Source organism: Tympanuchus pallidicinctus, unplaced genomic scaffold, assembly GCF_026119805.1.
Source record: "Tympanuchus pallidicinctus isolate F22 unplaced genomic scaffold, pur_lepc_1.0 scaffold9, whole genome shotgun sequence".
NCBI lineage: Eukaryota > Metazoa > Chordata > Aves > Galliformes > Phasianidae > Tympanuchus > Tympanuchus pallidicinctus.
The window spans coordinates 10,869,197-10,885,439 of record NW_026294813.1 but is presented as its reverse complement, the minus strand read 5'-3'; the positions used below and the strand labels follow the sequence as shown (position 1 = coordinate 10,885,439).

The window sequence follows — 16,243 nt, the reverse complement described above, 5'->3', positions numbered from 1 at the left end:
ATATATCTGCCTTTGTCTTTGCAATTAAAGCATTTAGCTGTGGTCTGCTACTTGCTAGTGACCAACAAACAGCCCTCACTGTATTATCTAAGACAAGGAACAGAACCTGACAGTCTAGTTTCTAAAGGCCTGTGCATTACTGATGGAAAATAGTTTGTTCTGATAGACTTCTAAGCAAGAATAAGAAAGAGGTGTTCTTTCTTCCCTTTGCAAAAACAAATGGTAAGTCTTCCTTCTCCCCATAGCATTGCTGATTTACCAGTGCTGGGCAGGACTCACAAGCCCACATCAGCATTAGTTGCCTTAGGAATGAATGAAAATCCCCCAAAAAACCATGTTAATGGAAAATGCATTAATTCACAATTCAAAAGTGTCTTACTCCAAAATCCTATCTCTGTGACTCCATCAGTGGTTTATCAGTGCTGGGCAGGACCCACTAGCCCACATCAGCACTAGTTGCCTTAGGAATGAATGAAAATCCCCAGTCAACCCACGTTAATGGAAAACGCATTAATTCACAATTCAGAAGTGTCTTTTTCCAAAATCTTATCTCTCTGACTGCATCTTGCCAGTCCCACCACCCCCAGTCTCACACCCTTACTTCCAGCATTCTGCTTCTGCCCACAGCACAAACTGCAGCTTCACCAAACCTTATACCCCACACCTAAACCTTTCCCCAGACTCCAGACCCAAAATCCATTTATTCCCCTGTCCTCTGGCATGGTGTGAACAGGATGAGAGCCATTATTGGTAGGAAACTGGTAGAAATCAGTTTCTATGAGTATTGTAAATTAATTTGAACCTATGATCTGTAAATGAGCATTACAGTTGGATCCAGGTTTAAGGAGCAGAATATAGTGTACTTAGGCTCCACGCATGGGCTCAAAGATCCTGTTACAACCTAAGCTTATACATCTCCACGGTCTGCAACACCAGTGCTACTATCAGTGCTGTAAATGCAATGCCAAAGTGATAACGATACCAATGTAACCATTATCTTCAAATGGCACCACGACATCTTGATCAAGAAGTCTTCTACAAAACTTTTCAGCCAATATTCTTCTGCAAAACTGAGTATCTGATTTACTTAAAGCAGATTTACTTTTCGAGTTTCAAAATAACAACAGACCTTTTCCACTGCTAGGCCCTGTTATAGTCCTGTCAGCTTTATCAGATAAGAAAATAAAATGAAGTCAGAACCCCAAGCTTACTGAACCTCAATACAAAACTCACTCCTTACATCCAGTTTTTCCCTTTGACCATTTACTCTCTAGAATTCAAAGAGCTACTAGAATCACTTCTTTCAGAAAGTCAGCCCCCTAAACCAGGACAGTCAATCTGCCACAATGGAATTTCTGCTGCTTAACAGGCCAAGAACTTCAATCCACTTGAGAATGTGATAGCCAATGACACCAACCTACAGTAAATCTGCATAGTCCAAGCCCACATGCTTCTGCTTTCTTGAACCCCAGTACTACGTAAGTTCACAGCTCTTATATGATCTAGAAATAAAACTCATTTTGACCTTCTTACCATTACTTTTAAGATCTGGGGGACACTAACCTCATGTTGCAGGTACATTTTCAGTGCTACCTTTCTCATCTTGATCCCAAACATCAACAGTTACTCAAGGAAGTTTTAGGGATGAGAAGAACAAAGTTCATTTTTTTGCCTTCCATAACCTGTTTTAAAATCCAGTCCCATATTGTATTATTAAATTAGTCGGTGTTATCTGATCCATACTTTGCCCTCTAATATTGTTGGAAAGTATTCTCTCTCTGTGTAATCTAAGTATTTCTGATTATTACCAAAAAGTAACCTTCCTATATATTTCCATAGATACTACAACAAAAAGTAACACTCTGACAGAGCAAATTCTCAGATTTGCAGAACAGTATTTTTCAACACAGTCACCACCACTAGCCATGTATTTTCCCCAGCCATGAACAAGAGCCTGCATGCTGCGGAGGTGACCCACTGTTTCACAGCTGCTATGATGGCGTTGCTGCTGCTGAAACTCTCACGGTGCCAACATCTGCTCACTGGTATCTATCAACATTCAGCAAGCATCAATCACTGTCAATGGATGCCATTTTTTTCTGCAGAGGAATTCAGTGACACACCTCTGCTTTATATGCACTTCCACTTCAGATGCCGTTTTGTTACGCTGCCTTTCTGCTGCTGTCTTTTCCATCTGTTGTTCCCACGGTAGAAAGGTTCAACCTCTACTGTTCTAACATCAACATCTGCTTCTGAAGTCGTAGGCAAACACAATAAAATAGGAGACATCACCTTCAAAACAGCCGTCATCTGTTCAACTTTCAAAAGATCATTATCTCATTCCGTAGGGGTGGAATTCATATACTCCGTTTCAGTATCTGAAGCTGACACCTAGTCAGCCACTTCAGGCTTCTTTTTTATAGTCAATGGAACTAATTAAGCACCTTGATTCAATTTTTCCAAAGATTTTTATCTAACATAAGGCACATGAATGTCCCTCTAAATTACACATTTCTTTCCAGATATGGAATTTCTTTCCAGATATGATGCTTGGCTCAACATGAGCCGACAGTGTGCCCAGGTGGCCAAGAAGGCCAATGGCATCCTGGCTTGCATCAGAAACAGTGTTGCAAGCAGGAGCAGAGAGGTGATTGTTCCCCTGTATTCAGCACTGGTGAGACCGCACCTCGAGTACTGTGTCCAGTTTTGGGCCCCTCACTGCAAGAAAGATATTGAGGCCCTGGAACGTGTTCAAAGGAGGGCAACAAAGCTGGTGAGGGGTCTGGAACACAGGCCATATGAGGAGAGGCTGAAGGAGCTGGGAATGTTCAGCCTGGAGAAGAGGAGGCTCAGGGGAGACCTCATTGCTCTCTATAACTTCCTGAAGGGAGGCTGTAGTGAGCTGGGGGTCGGCCTCTTCTCTCGTGTAATTGGTGATAGGACCAGGGGGAATGGCTTCAAGCTACGGCAGGGGAGATTCAGGCTGGACATGAGGAAGTATTACTTTTCAGAAAGGTGGTCAGGCACTGGAACGGACTGCCCAGGGAGGTGGTGGAGTCACCAACCCTGGGGGTGTTCAAGGAAAGGCTGGATGTTGCGCTGAGGGACATGGTTTAGTGGGAGCTATTGGGAATAGGTGAACGGTTGGACTGGGTGATCTTTTAGGTCTTTTCCAACCTTGGTGATTCTATGATTCTATGATTCTATATAAAATTTTCCAAGTGAAAAAGTCAGATTTAAATCCTCAGCTGTGTGTATTTTGCTCTTTAACTACCTTGCTACATTTCAGCATTTTCATATATGTACGATTCATATGGAAGACAAATATACAAAAGCTACTGAAGCCACTGACTGTGAGTGATGATTATGAATAATAAATTTCAGTTAGTAAAGTAGCAGTAGTATTTCCCTTTTTGCTTTCTCCTTCGGATCACATTCTTTTGGATACTCCTGAGATGCTCAGAACCGCTTACCACTACCTTTTATTAAATATTTTTCTTACGATGGCTTTTTTTTAAAACAAAACAAAACAAAACAAAACAAAACTACAACTAGTCAACATGTCCAGCAGAGACAGAGGAAGCCAACTGATTATATGACTAACATCCTAAAATGGTCAATGGTTTAACATTCTTGTTACTAGCTAAAGAATAAACATGCATCACTACACAGCAGAGAAGTCACTATTTTATTCAAACATATCCAGAAAATCCTGTACATGCAAAAAATGGCATGCTGTACAAAAAAAAGGAGAGAGGTTGCAGTATCAGTAGTGAAGCTTCCTCCCTAAGAGTAACATGTTCACAATAACTTATCTGCTATCTGTTTCAAGATATTACTGACAATACCTAGAATTTATAACCTCGTGACATCAGAATAAAAAACACACTTAGAACTGCGAATGGGAACAACACCCCCTCCAGCCCAACACAACTGTTGAGCCTGATGGTACAGATGTGCACTGCCAGAACTTTGACCAACAGCATTGAATTCAATAGTAGTTTTGCAAATCATTTCAGTGGAAGCAGAAAGAGTGGTAACAACGACCTGTGCAAGGAATAAGGGAGTCCCTTCCACATGAGTAAATACACAACACTGATACAATTAGAGAAGGCAAACAAAGGAAAGATTTACTTGGCTACAGCCAAATTGCTTCAAAATGGAAAATTGAAAATGTCTTACAACTTTTTTGCACGCTTCCTTTTCCAAACAGAGAACGTCTCTTCTTTGAAGAGAGTTATCAAACTCTTCTAACACCTCCTATTGCTGAACAGACTGTATTATTTGTTACAAAAAAACAAAACAAAAACAACAAGATGAAGAAATTATACAGCAGAGCATTTCAAACAAGAATAAGATACCTATTCAACGAGCATTTAAAAATCTATCTCAGAACTGAATAAACAAAAAACATAGTATGGTGATGTCTGATATTTTTTTAATGGTCACTGTAATTATAATTACTTTGGATATTTAAATGTGAAAAAGTGCACATTATTTGTGGGCATGCACAGAGATCTAAAAAAATATGCATGTATTTGCAAAAATATAATGAAAGCTTAGTCATGTGAGAACATGGAAATTAAGTCTTTTAAAAGGATAATTAATTTCTGCAAAAAACTTAGCCGTCCTCTTAAGAATTAGCAATATTCAAATGAACTAAGCTGTGAGTTGGGTGACTTTTCTACAATAAGCATTCTATTGCAAAATTCACCATGCTTCATGGCAACAATAATATATATACATTTTTAATAGAAATCAAGTATTAAAGATGTAGAGATTTCAAAAGGCTTCACTGTTATTTTAAGAATTTTTTTCCATTCAAATTATTTCAAAGTGAATATTTTAATATTTAATATTTAATATTTATTTAATATTAATATTCACTTTAATATTTTAAGTGAAAATATGTTCCCAACCCTGTTCAGTTCAGTCTGGAGGCTCTCATCTCTATCCTGTCTCCTCTGACAATAAAAAGAGGGTAGTCTTAGCAAAGAGTACCATCAGAGAAACTGCCTGACTTTGTTTCTCTAAATGGCTTGTTTAAGGAACCAGTAGCAATCTTCCCCTAAACAAAGATGAAGTCTAAGCAAGCACGTCTCATAAGTTTGTTCAGTTATGAATATCCACCACAGCATCTAAAATCCAGAAAGAATAAAAATGGAGACTCAGCCAATGCGGCCCTGAACAACCGAGACCATAATTTAATTGGCAGCTTCCAAGAACTGTAAAAAGAAAACTGATCCCCTTTATAAGACTAGCCTTACTAAGAAAGGAAAGGCTACATAAAATGTACAAATATCTACTTCCAGCTCCCAACATTTTACTTGCAGCAGTATTTGTAGCACAGCACTGAAGAAAAGCCCAGTTTCAGTCTCAGCTGAACTTCAGCTCTTCTACTGAAACATTTAATAACAAAGAAGCATCCAGGAGCTTGTTCACTATAGCACTGCCTTTCATGTAGTGTTTAACCATTCCCCTTTGAAAGCAGCATGAAAGGCTTTACCAATTTTGTTTGAATTACAGATCAGATCTCCAGTCCATCACAGACACAACAAACACAGAAGTTAAAGTCCATCTCTGCTTCATAGAAAACAACCCCATAGGAAAATAAATGAAAATAAAAGCTTCTGATAACAGAGAACAGTTCACAGTTCACAGAACAGTTCCAACATAGCTGGAAGATAAATAATGACTAAGGATTGAAATATATATTTTGAAATCCCTTTTTCTCTTGCATTTTAAATAAGTTCATTAATTAGTCAGAAAATGTAGACGTTAACCTGTAAAATTATGAAATATTGTAAGGTCAGCGAGCGAAACTAGTCAAGTGTTTTAACATTACATTTCTTAATGAGATTCTCAAAATAAAATCTTGGGTTTCCTCTTGAAAAACAACTCACGTCATTTTTTTTTTCACTTTACAAAAGAAAAATGATTTCAATCTTCTATTTTTGCTTAAAAAAAAATCAAAATCCAATGTGATAAATGACATTTGAAGCAGCACCAACAATCCACAGGGCTGCCCTATCGGGCTCTGATAAAAATGGATTCATCAGGAGTTGAAGTGCAATTCTCTTTCTCAGTAACGGTTTCTACCGTGCCTGAAGCAGAGACGATCACTACAGTTTTAGCTTCTGAAAGAGCCTTCTCCTTCTCTGCAATGGCAGCACAGACTGCCACAATTTCATCACTTTCAAAGTCATAGTCTGGGATCGATGCTTGTGCAACCTCTTTTCCTTTGGCTTGTGATTGCACTGCCTCAGTCTGTGTTGCCTTCTGCTGTTCATGTAGTTTTCTTGCCCAAGAAAGGTCCTCCTTCCATACTTCAGGGTTCATTGGAAAGATGTGTAAGGATACCTGAAAACTCCGGATTGCCTGCAAACATAATAAGGAAGAGGGATTGGAAAGTTTGAAGCCAATATATTTCATCACAGAAATTTACAGAGAAAAAAAGAACTATGTACATCATTTGAGCAAAGCAAAAAATGATTTCACTATAATCTGACTTCCGAAGAATATTCTCCCTCAACTCTAAGTTCAATAGCAGCATTAACCCCAAACAACACTGCATGCAAGTGTCTGAAAACACCAGGAACATGAAAGCACAATCAACAGACCAGGTATTTGGCAGCAAAGATAAAATAAGAGTTCATATGTCAAAAACAATACTGCAAATAAGTAGAAGACAAAACTATTGCATTATTGTATTAGTCTAAAAATCAGCACTAGTGGAGGAGACCCACTGTTCTGCAGTTGCTATGATAGCATCGTTGCTGAAACCAACCCACCACCCACCACCCTCACTGTGCTCATATCCACTGTTTGGTCGCCATAAATGTTCACAAATATTAATGAATGTCAGCAGGTGCAATTTTTTCTGCATAGAATAATTCAATTCCATCCTTTGGCTTCATGTGCATTTCCATGTCAGACACCACTGTGTCAGACTGCCCCCCTCTGCTGCCATCTGTCACACAGCAACAACATGTAATGGGATATTAGTGGGAAGGTTCAGCCTCTGCTGCTGTACCACCAACATCCTTCTCTGAAGGCTTGGGCCAATACAGTAAAATAGGAGGCATCACTTTTGGAGCAGCCCTCATATGTCAACAGTGAAAAGAGTGACTTCATCTACTGTGATTTACAGGCATGTAAGTATTTTACATCTATGACTTTATTGTCAGTTATGGAAGTATCCATCTGAATGATCAAATTCTTCTATGGTGAAGCATATAAGCCTTCCCACAGGGTGGAAAATCAATAATTATACTGCTGGTAGTATTCGGGGACAGTTCTAACAGCTTGCATGCAGTGACTATAAAGACATGAGCAATTATCAAATACTGTGTTCATTCATTATTTATAAATACAAAAAGAATGGAAATTAATTTGAAAAATGACTACTTTTCATCTGAATTGACAGAAACTGCCAGTTCATTCTTCTCCTGGCCACAGTAATACACAAATTCCACAACATGAACTCAGCAAGAACAGACTAGATACAGATCAGATCTTAAGAAATGCTGATTGTGCTATCAGTATTACTGAAGTTGTAATAGGCAGCCTTTCAGTTCCAGGAAAACGGAAGACTTTATAACTGGTCCTCAGCCAGATCTGAAGTATAGGAGCACGCTGGAACTTTAAACAGAAGGAGTAGTGCAGTTTAATTCTTGCAGAACAATGTCATTTTATTCAACTTTGCTAATCTTCATTTCCAGGGATAGATGAGCTACAAGTAAACACTAAATGCTCTTTTTTTTTCCTGTTAAAAATAAATGTAAACAAACACCATCTGCCTTTAAGCTTTCCAAGGAAGGGGTCTCTTAATTAAAACCTTTCTATATAGTTCTGTTAAATTTTCTATGTAGTTACGTTTGTGCATATTAAGTGACATTGAACACAGTAGTAAAAAACAGATTAATATAAGGCAACACTTAATAAGCTGAAAAAGCTGCCCTCAGAAACGTTCAACAGAAAATGAGCATCTTTGTAAATCTTCACATCCCACTTATAATTTTAATAATTACAAACTACTGCTGAAAGCAAATTATCTTGTAGTAAAGCCATTCACATGGATCAGTTCAGGAAGAGCCACTTTCACATTCTGTGCTGATGGAGACTATACACAGCTGACACTGGGGCTTACCCAACTCACACCTGACACTAGTGCTTATAGCAAGCTTTTATTTTACATCTCAACAAGAGTCTACCTGACCTATTTTAAAAGCTGTCCAACAGTTGAGATGTACATACAACTATAAGCAATCTTTCTCCGTATCTAACACTTACAGATGGACATTTTTCCCTAACATTCAACATAGCATTTTATTCCAATTAAAGTCTGTTATATCTTGTGCTATTCACAGTGACTACAACTCATTTTCACAGAAATCTCTACTATATTTAAAGACACTGACCAAATGAAATCCAGATATTTTCACTCTAATTACTTTATATAATTTAATCTGAATAGCAAATGCCTTTACCTATTTCAACTTTAAACAAGCTGATTTTTTCTATGCTGATTTCTGTTCCAATTATTTATTCTTTTCAGTAGCGATTTTTAAATTGAAAATTATTTCCAGCAGAAACACTAATTCTGCATTCAAGAATAAGCTGAACAGTTTATTATCTGCAGTTCTTAAGTTCATAAATCTATTTTTTTCAGAAGTATCCTTGCAAGACACTGGGGCAAACTCTGTGGAAACATCTGCCTTAGGCTGGCTTTACCTTAGAGATCTGTTCAGCTCTACTGCAGATAGGCATAATCCAGTTTCATTGTTGGAACAAAAAAAACTATCCCATTCGAGAACATTTGACTCCTACCAAATGATACTGCTAAATAGGATGCATCCCCAAGAGTGGACACAGATCTGCTGGAAATACAGCTGAAAGAGCACTTAAACTTTCAGAAACTTGTTTGCTTTTCTGCAAACTGAAAATAAAAATCAGCTCTCAGTAGAAAGGACTTCCATGCATTAAAAATACATCATAACCTTGTATCACTGAGAGGTACCTACTCTTGAAAAGGATCACTAAAAGCTGTTGAAAAGAATTCAACATAGCTCCTTTTCATCTGACAAAGTCTTTTATTTTCTCTCAAACTTCAGCTTAATGCTTCCCAAATCCTATACATTAGAATATGTACGTGGCTGGCATGTAGTTCTGTACACCAGAACAAGAAATATGTCCCGTGCTTTCTTTTTTTGTTTATCTCCCTACAGAAAAGTCTTTTATCAAAACCTGATGCAAATAATGTAATTTAGAGTTTTTGTTTCACACTTCAAATGAAATTACAAGAAATTCTAGGCCAAAATTACAAATCAAGTAGCTATTTTTTCAATTGCAGCGCTTCCTTTTAATTTCATTTGTGCACATAAAAAAAGTCCTGATTACTCTCATATATCTTATTAATATGCTTAAATAACTATAACAATAATCTATACATTATGTTGTAAAACAATAACCATCACAGCACTGTAGTTAAATATTTTAATTTCATATGAGTCTAAAAAGAAAATGTGAGTTACCTGACTCAAGAATTTGGCAGGAACACAACCAGGTTTACAACCAGTTTACAACCACAACCAGTTTACAAATGCTAAATATAAAATGAAACCTTGTAACATTCTCTTAGGTTAACAAATATATTCTGTTAAAAATGTAATAATTATTCTTTGCATGACTCCTATCGCTACATAAAAGCCCTGACACAGAAAAACATATTCTCTAAAAATGAAAGAAATAAGCACGCATCATTGGTTTCCATTTATGCATCTGCCCAATGTTATCACAGTTATCAACACTCCAGATTTGAAAATGAGGACCCAGTCCACAGTAAACTTACATCACAGAATGGACGAGGTTGGCAGGACCTCCGGGTCCATCTGGTCCAACCCTGCTCAAGCAGGGACACTGAGAGCAGTGTCTCCAAGGCCATCACCTGGTGGGTCTGGGAGATCTCCGATCTGGGAGACTCAGTAGTTTTCAGTTGGTTATTTTTTTTAATGCTGCATTTGCTGTGTGCTTTTTGTTTGTTTGCCTGGTGGTTTGTTTGTTTATTTATTTATGGTTTTTATTCTTTCACAGAAAGTATGCCTCACTTTCTCTCATGGAGAAAACTGTTCCAATGAAGAACAGCTGTATGAATTTGTTACTTCAGAGCGTTATCAACAATACAGTAAAATTCACCCAAAGACAAACATTTACAATTACAGAAATGGACTAAGCTCAACTATGCATTTCTACAGTTTCTGTATTCACAGTGACATTTACTCAGGTGTGCTCTTATAAGTCAGCTTCGAGAATGTAAGAAATTACATCTTACTTGATATGCACTACATCCTGCTTTTTTGTAATTAACTCTTATTAGTGAACTGATTTACTAAATTCAGGAAAAAAGAGTGCATAGCTTCTCTGAAAGTTAAATAAATTGGGGCTACTTTACCTCATTTTGTCTCTGTCACAAGTTTAATCCTCCACAAATCTTCCATTTGCAAGAAATAAATATATTACACACAATATAGATTAGTTTGTTTGGAAGTTGTATTTCAGACAGAGGAAACAAAATCAAAATACAGTACATCTTTTCCTATGAAAAGTACATCATTCTCTGTGAATTAATAAAAATATTTATGACAGACCATTTGGCAGGATGTGGGCAGTGAGGAAATACACTGGAGTGAAGAAAAGGAGATTTGAAACAATAAAGCACTGAAGCTGCTCTTGAGAAGGGCAGGAGTTTCCAAATCTCAGACATTACAAAAAGCACTGACGTTCATGCTTTATTAACACTTCTTTGTAAAAAATTTAATGCAGTGAAAGATGAGAATATCATGGCAATGAAAGGCTAATGGGAAGAGTATAATTACAATAGATAATTTGTTCAAGAAGTCTCCACAAGTTCAATACTTACGAAATTATTTAACCTTATAAGGCTTCTCCAGTCTTTTCATAGATTCCTTAAAAATTCTTCTGTTTGACAATAGTGAGCATTATCTGAAGTTTATAAACAACCCCAATGCTATTCTTTGTTTGTGAGAGCACTCTCATTAGGAGGCAATTCAGTATGCCTTAAACACACCAAAAAGCAAACAGTGCCTCATGTTAAAGCACTGGAGATGGCAGCAGGAAGTTACCCATCACCAAGCTCCCTGCTCTGACACCTCAGTGTCAATACAGCGTAACTATAGGTGCACCTATAAGGGTGTTTTAGTTCAGATTCACAATGTACTTTGATGCAAATCTCTGTTCCAATTTAAAATGCTTTGGTTAGCGCTGGGGACTCAGACAACCCTTCTGGTTAAATTCCACATTACACTCCAAGATAGCCCCTGAAACTCTCCAAATAGAGCTAGTCTGAATTAAAACAAAATGAACACAGAGTGTATATTAAGTCCCCAGCTATACTTACTGAAGATATTTGCTCTTGTTGGAATCATGCATTTAATGCAGCTGAAGCTTGCATGGCCTGGTGTGCAGACCTGGTGGTGTAACTAAAATGGGTATATCTGTAATTTTGATTGCTGTTATTGTAGCTTTTTTTCTGTTTTTCTTTTTTTTTTTTCTTTTTTTTTTTATAGAATAAGCAGCACCAGCTACCTGGTATTCTTGCAGGAAATAACTTTGAATTTCCTGAGACTAACGTATTTAAAATCTCAGACATAATTTACAGTGGCAACTTTAGGCACTGAAAAAAAAAAGAGGATTTATAGATTATTAATGCAGACATGACAGCCCATCCGCCCTTGCCTTCTGCAACACAAAAACAATGCAATGTCACCAACTATTTGACATCATGCAGATATGGATTTATATTAAATATTTCCTGTTTTGATACCGTGACAACAGAAGGCAGAAGACTACACATATATCTGCAACACTCAGCTTCTACCTCATGTTATTCTCATGTTTTGCCCTTTTTTAATTTCTTTTTTTCAAATACTGTACCCTAAGGTAGTTTAGAAAAAAATCACGCTCTCCATGATTTGTTAGCTTCACTCAAAAGCATCTTAATTTATGCTTGAAAAGTCTTCTGTTTAAACACTGCAACTTTCCAGAAATACTCTAATGACAATATTATTCATTTCTATAAAACCAACACTCAGCTACTCAAAACAAAAACAAAATAAAGCCACTATCTTTTTATCTGAGAGCCCATTACAGTTTATTTTTCTAATTGACTTTTGTGAACATATCTGGACTACAGAGCTCATTAACTCTGTTTCCACACTTTAACATGCAGACAGCTATTTAGAGTTGGATGACCTGCAGACTGTGGGTGATTTGATGTAAGGGATGTTTCCTCTTGTATCACTTAGCATGCCCAGTACAGCACCATGGCATTCAGCAGGAGCTAGAGAAAAGCTGTACTCCAGCTACTGCAGAGCACCCCAGCCTTTTTATTCTCTTATTAGCAAAAGCATCAATTTCATCTCCCATATGGAGTCATGGAGCCACAGGGATGTGTGGAAGCGCACATGTGATTTGCTGCACTTGAAGCAAGAAAGCAGGAGCTAGGGAAAACAAGATATCTTCTAGCAGCTGTGCATAAAACTGAGGACAGGTATCACCTGGGACTTTACAGTACTTTCAGCTCTAAAGCCTGGTGTGTTGTGTTGCAACATACAGCATCTAGAATGTAGCATACACAGTTACATCACTGAAATTATTCTGCTGCATAAAGCCACCACTTAAGCACAGCATACAACACAGAAAGCTTTGAGCTAGGCAGGTCTTACACAAGCCTGGCAGCAAAACCACACAGGAAGCATTTGCGATAAGCAACCAAGTAGAGGGGCATACTGGCAACAAACAGCAAACATCTTTTTCCTTGCCTGCTTTCAAGCTACTTACGGCTATTCAACTGCCTTGGTATTTCTGTACTTTCACTCTCTCACACACAATTCAGAGGATGTAGTTCACAATTTTAACATGTCAATGTTATTTATTTTCCTACCAGTGCTATCTCTCCCAGTCCAAGCTGGGCACGTCCCAAAGTCTGCCAGGCATCCCAGGAACGTGGGTTCCTCTGAACAGCCATTTCTGCTGCATGCACTGCTGGGAACATTTCATGTAAAGACATCAGAACCTATGGCAAAAAAATAAGAGGAATAAGAATAAGCAACTGAAAACAGAATTAGGTTTTCTGGGATTACTCAAGTAACCACCATTTTTCCAGTATTAAAGACAGTTTCATCTCACCTATCTTTTCATAGTCAGCTGTCTATGACACTTATACTTGCTCCATAGCTCATGAAGAGAAACAGGCATGCTACAGGATGATTCATCTTAACTGTTCCAGCAATTATCCTAGAAGTAGATTAATTGCTTTGGAAGGCATCCCCTCTTCCTCCCTACAAATCCCATGCTCTGTAAAAGAATATTAGAATTGTGGCATTACACCATGGGACAACATCGAGAATTAAGCACAATAAATAAGTACTGTTGCAAAACTCCTGAGTTTTACTTTTTCTTTTTAATAGAAAATTGAAATCTACCCAATAAAGTTACAGTGCACATGATAAAATTATGGGAAAAAAATGGTAATCAGAATGAAAACAACAGTGTAACAACTGCAAAAATGTTACACGAGAGACAACTTGCTGTTGAAGGATGCTTTACTTAGATATGAAGTCATCTTCATAAAAAAAATTAAAATAGTGGTTTCTGAACATGGAGATCACTTTCACTCAGCACTGCAGGTTAGTATGGGCCCACTACTACTCTATCCCTTGTACTGAATCTTCATAACTTAGAATATAAATCATAGTTAACAACTCATAATGTGGCTCAGAGCTTGCCTTGTTTTTCCAAGACCTCCATGAAATTGGCATGTTACCTGAAGACCTGCATCACTCTGAGATCATTATTTCAGACACCCACATGCTATGGTGATAGGTAACAGCAAAAGAAACAATGACAACTGCATTCCAACAGCGTGATGAAAAAGTTAACCACACAAGTAAGACTCATGCATGGCTAGCCACTTTCTTCCCAATTGGTCAACCCTCAAGCATGATAAATAACAGAATACAACAGCACAGCTGCTTAAGTGTAGAACGCATTTAACCTTACTTTCCCATAGTATATTAAACAGACAAATATGAGTGTGGTGTAGAGCAAGACTCAAATTCAAGTATCTTGAATTAATATTAACTTTCATTCACAAAGTACTCGCACAACATTACAGTAGCAACAGTAAATAGCTTTTACTGTAGAAAGTAAACTGTGCATGCAAGAAATTCAGTAAGCGAAATCTCCAATAAAGCCTTTGGATCCATACCTGTCATCTCTTAGTAAGACTTCTTCTAAAGAGTAGTTGCATGGTTTCACTTTAACTCAACAGGCTACATACTGGAAGTTAAAAATACCTGAACTGGTTTCACTTTAACTCAACAGGCTACGCACTGAATTCAAAAATACCTAAACAATTTTAGGTACAACCCCCCACAGCTGTAAGTCACTTCATATCATTTTCTCCTCTTTTTTTTCCTCAACAGTTATCAACAACTGTGCTTTCTCATGAAAAAAATAATATAATGAGTACTGTGCATTTTTTCAAAACTTTCAGTTTAACTGCATTTTTCTGGGTATCTTCTTCTGACTGAAGCAAATCCATTAATTGAGTCAAACTGTTACTAGTGGAGAGGTGTACATCCCACCAAGATCAAGTGATTCTGCACCTCTCAACTAGCTTTTACATTCATCTCTTAATGTGTTTATTCTCGTAACAGAAGATAAACCCAAGTATATAACCACTTGAATAATTTTATCTCTCTGAGTAGCCAGTATTTCTTACAAGTACTTTCTACTGCAACAACTCCAAAATACCATTATAAATATTTAGGATGTAATTTGCAGTGTTGAACGAATTTTACTGCCTTGTCTCCTGAACTACAACCTTGCTGATAATAATGCATCCCAATTACTATACTTCCATCTATGTAAAACTGCTGTGTGCATTAATTTAGATAAGTTGCTTTAAAAGTACTCCTCCAAATCATGATGGTAAACACTGTGCTAATAGCAACTATGGCATCAGATTCTCAAGTTACTAAAACATTAATTTGAGTGTTCCAATTAGCCACCCAGCACAATTACATTTTTCAGTTATTAATAAAGGCACACACCTGTACTTGCCAGCCATTATAGATAAATAATCTTAATGCACATTATTTTCATGCAATTTTATTTTCAAGCAAAAAGTCCATCAAAATGAACATGCAATGGCAGATCTGAATGTGTGCAGCTTTGTTTTAGGTTACTCCACATGTGACATTACCGTCACTTTAATAAAACAGACTGCACACAAATTTACTTTATCGTCTTTTTAATAATCTTTATATTTTGGTTCCTTTTATTTATTTCTTTTTTTTTTTACTGTCACTCTGAGTTGGTCAAACATGATATTAGCATAATGGTCTACTTTTCTGCCTCCCACTAAGATGCTTCTAGTCTTCGTTCATCCCAGTCCATCTGCTTGAAATACTTGAGATGATGTATGATCATCTTTCCTTCAGATGTGCAACTGCAACAGGAATCTGTCAACCATTAGTGCTCCTTACACCTGCAGCATTAGAATGCTGGCTGCTAATCTTCTAATTTTATCTCTTCATTATTACAATCAGTTCTTATATTAAGATGTTTGGTTATACTTGGATATTTACCTTCACTGCTTTGAAATAATTCTTCTGAAGAAAACTAACTAAATAAAAATTACCACCCCCAAAGGCTCCCTCCAAAATAAGCACTCTGTGATTTGGCTGAATTCCATTCAGAAGGAACTACAACAAGAATGCATCTTGTTGGGAATTCTTGTCAGAATCCAGACACATACAACTAGAATACATTATCAGCAACTTTGTGTAAAGCTCAAGTTACACTCAAACCTATTTCAACGGTGGGAATTTTTTTGATAGTGGAGATGAATAATTGCGCCCTTTGCCAGTCACGTCCACAAAAACTCATAAAAACTCATATTACTAGTGAAAGCAGGAACAAGCAAACATTATTTTAAGTCATGAATCATATCACAGAATCACAGAATGGCATGGGTTGAAAAGGACCAGAAAGATCATCTAGTTTCAACTCCCCTGCCACAGGCTGGGCTGCCAAAACTGTAAGAATAAATCAGACTTGTCAGAATATTTATTTAAAATGCACCTTTATTTTATTTATTTTTTTTTTTTTAACAGAAAAAAAAGACATTCAGTTGCACTAGGATATTTTTCAATGACCA

The 16,243-nt window shown here is 37.2% G+C and overlaps 1 protein-coding gene across 4 annotated transcripts in view; it reads right to left on the bottom strand.

The window, feature by feature from the left end:
- Window positions 1-3,674: 3,674 nt before the first annotated feature.
- The window catches only part of TTC33 (tetratricopeptide repeat domain 33), a 41,526-nt gene continuing 28,957 nt past the window's right edge, over window positions 3,675-16,243 (bottom strand). For all 4 annotated transcript variants that reach the window (XM_052670387.1, XM_052670386.1, XM_052670389.1 and 1 more), the window contains exons 4-5: window positions 12,962-13,093; window positions 3,675-6,378 (exon numbers count right to left, since the gene is read on the bottom strand). In XM_052670387.1, the coding sequence (XP_052526347.1) occupies window positions 6,028-6,378; window positions 12,962-13,093 (483 nt within the window). In that variant the 3' untranslated portion in view covers window positions 3,675-6,027. The remainder of the gene's footprint in view (window positions 6,379-12,961; window positions 13,094-16,243) is intronic.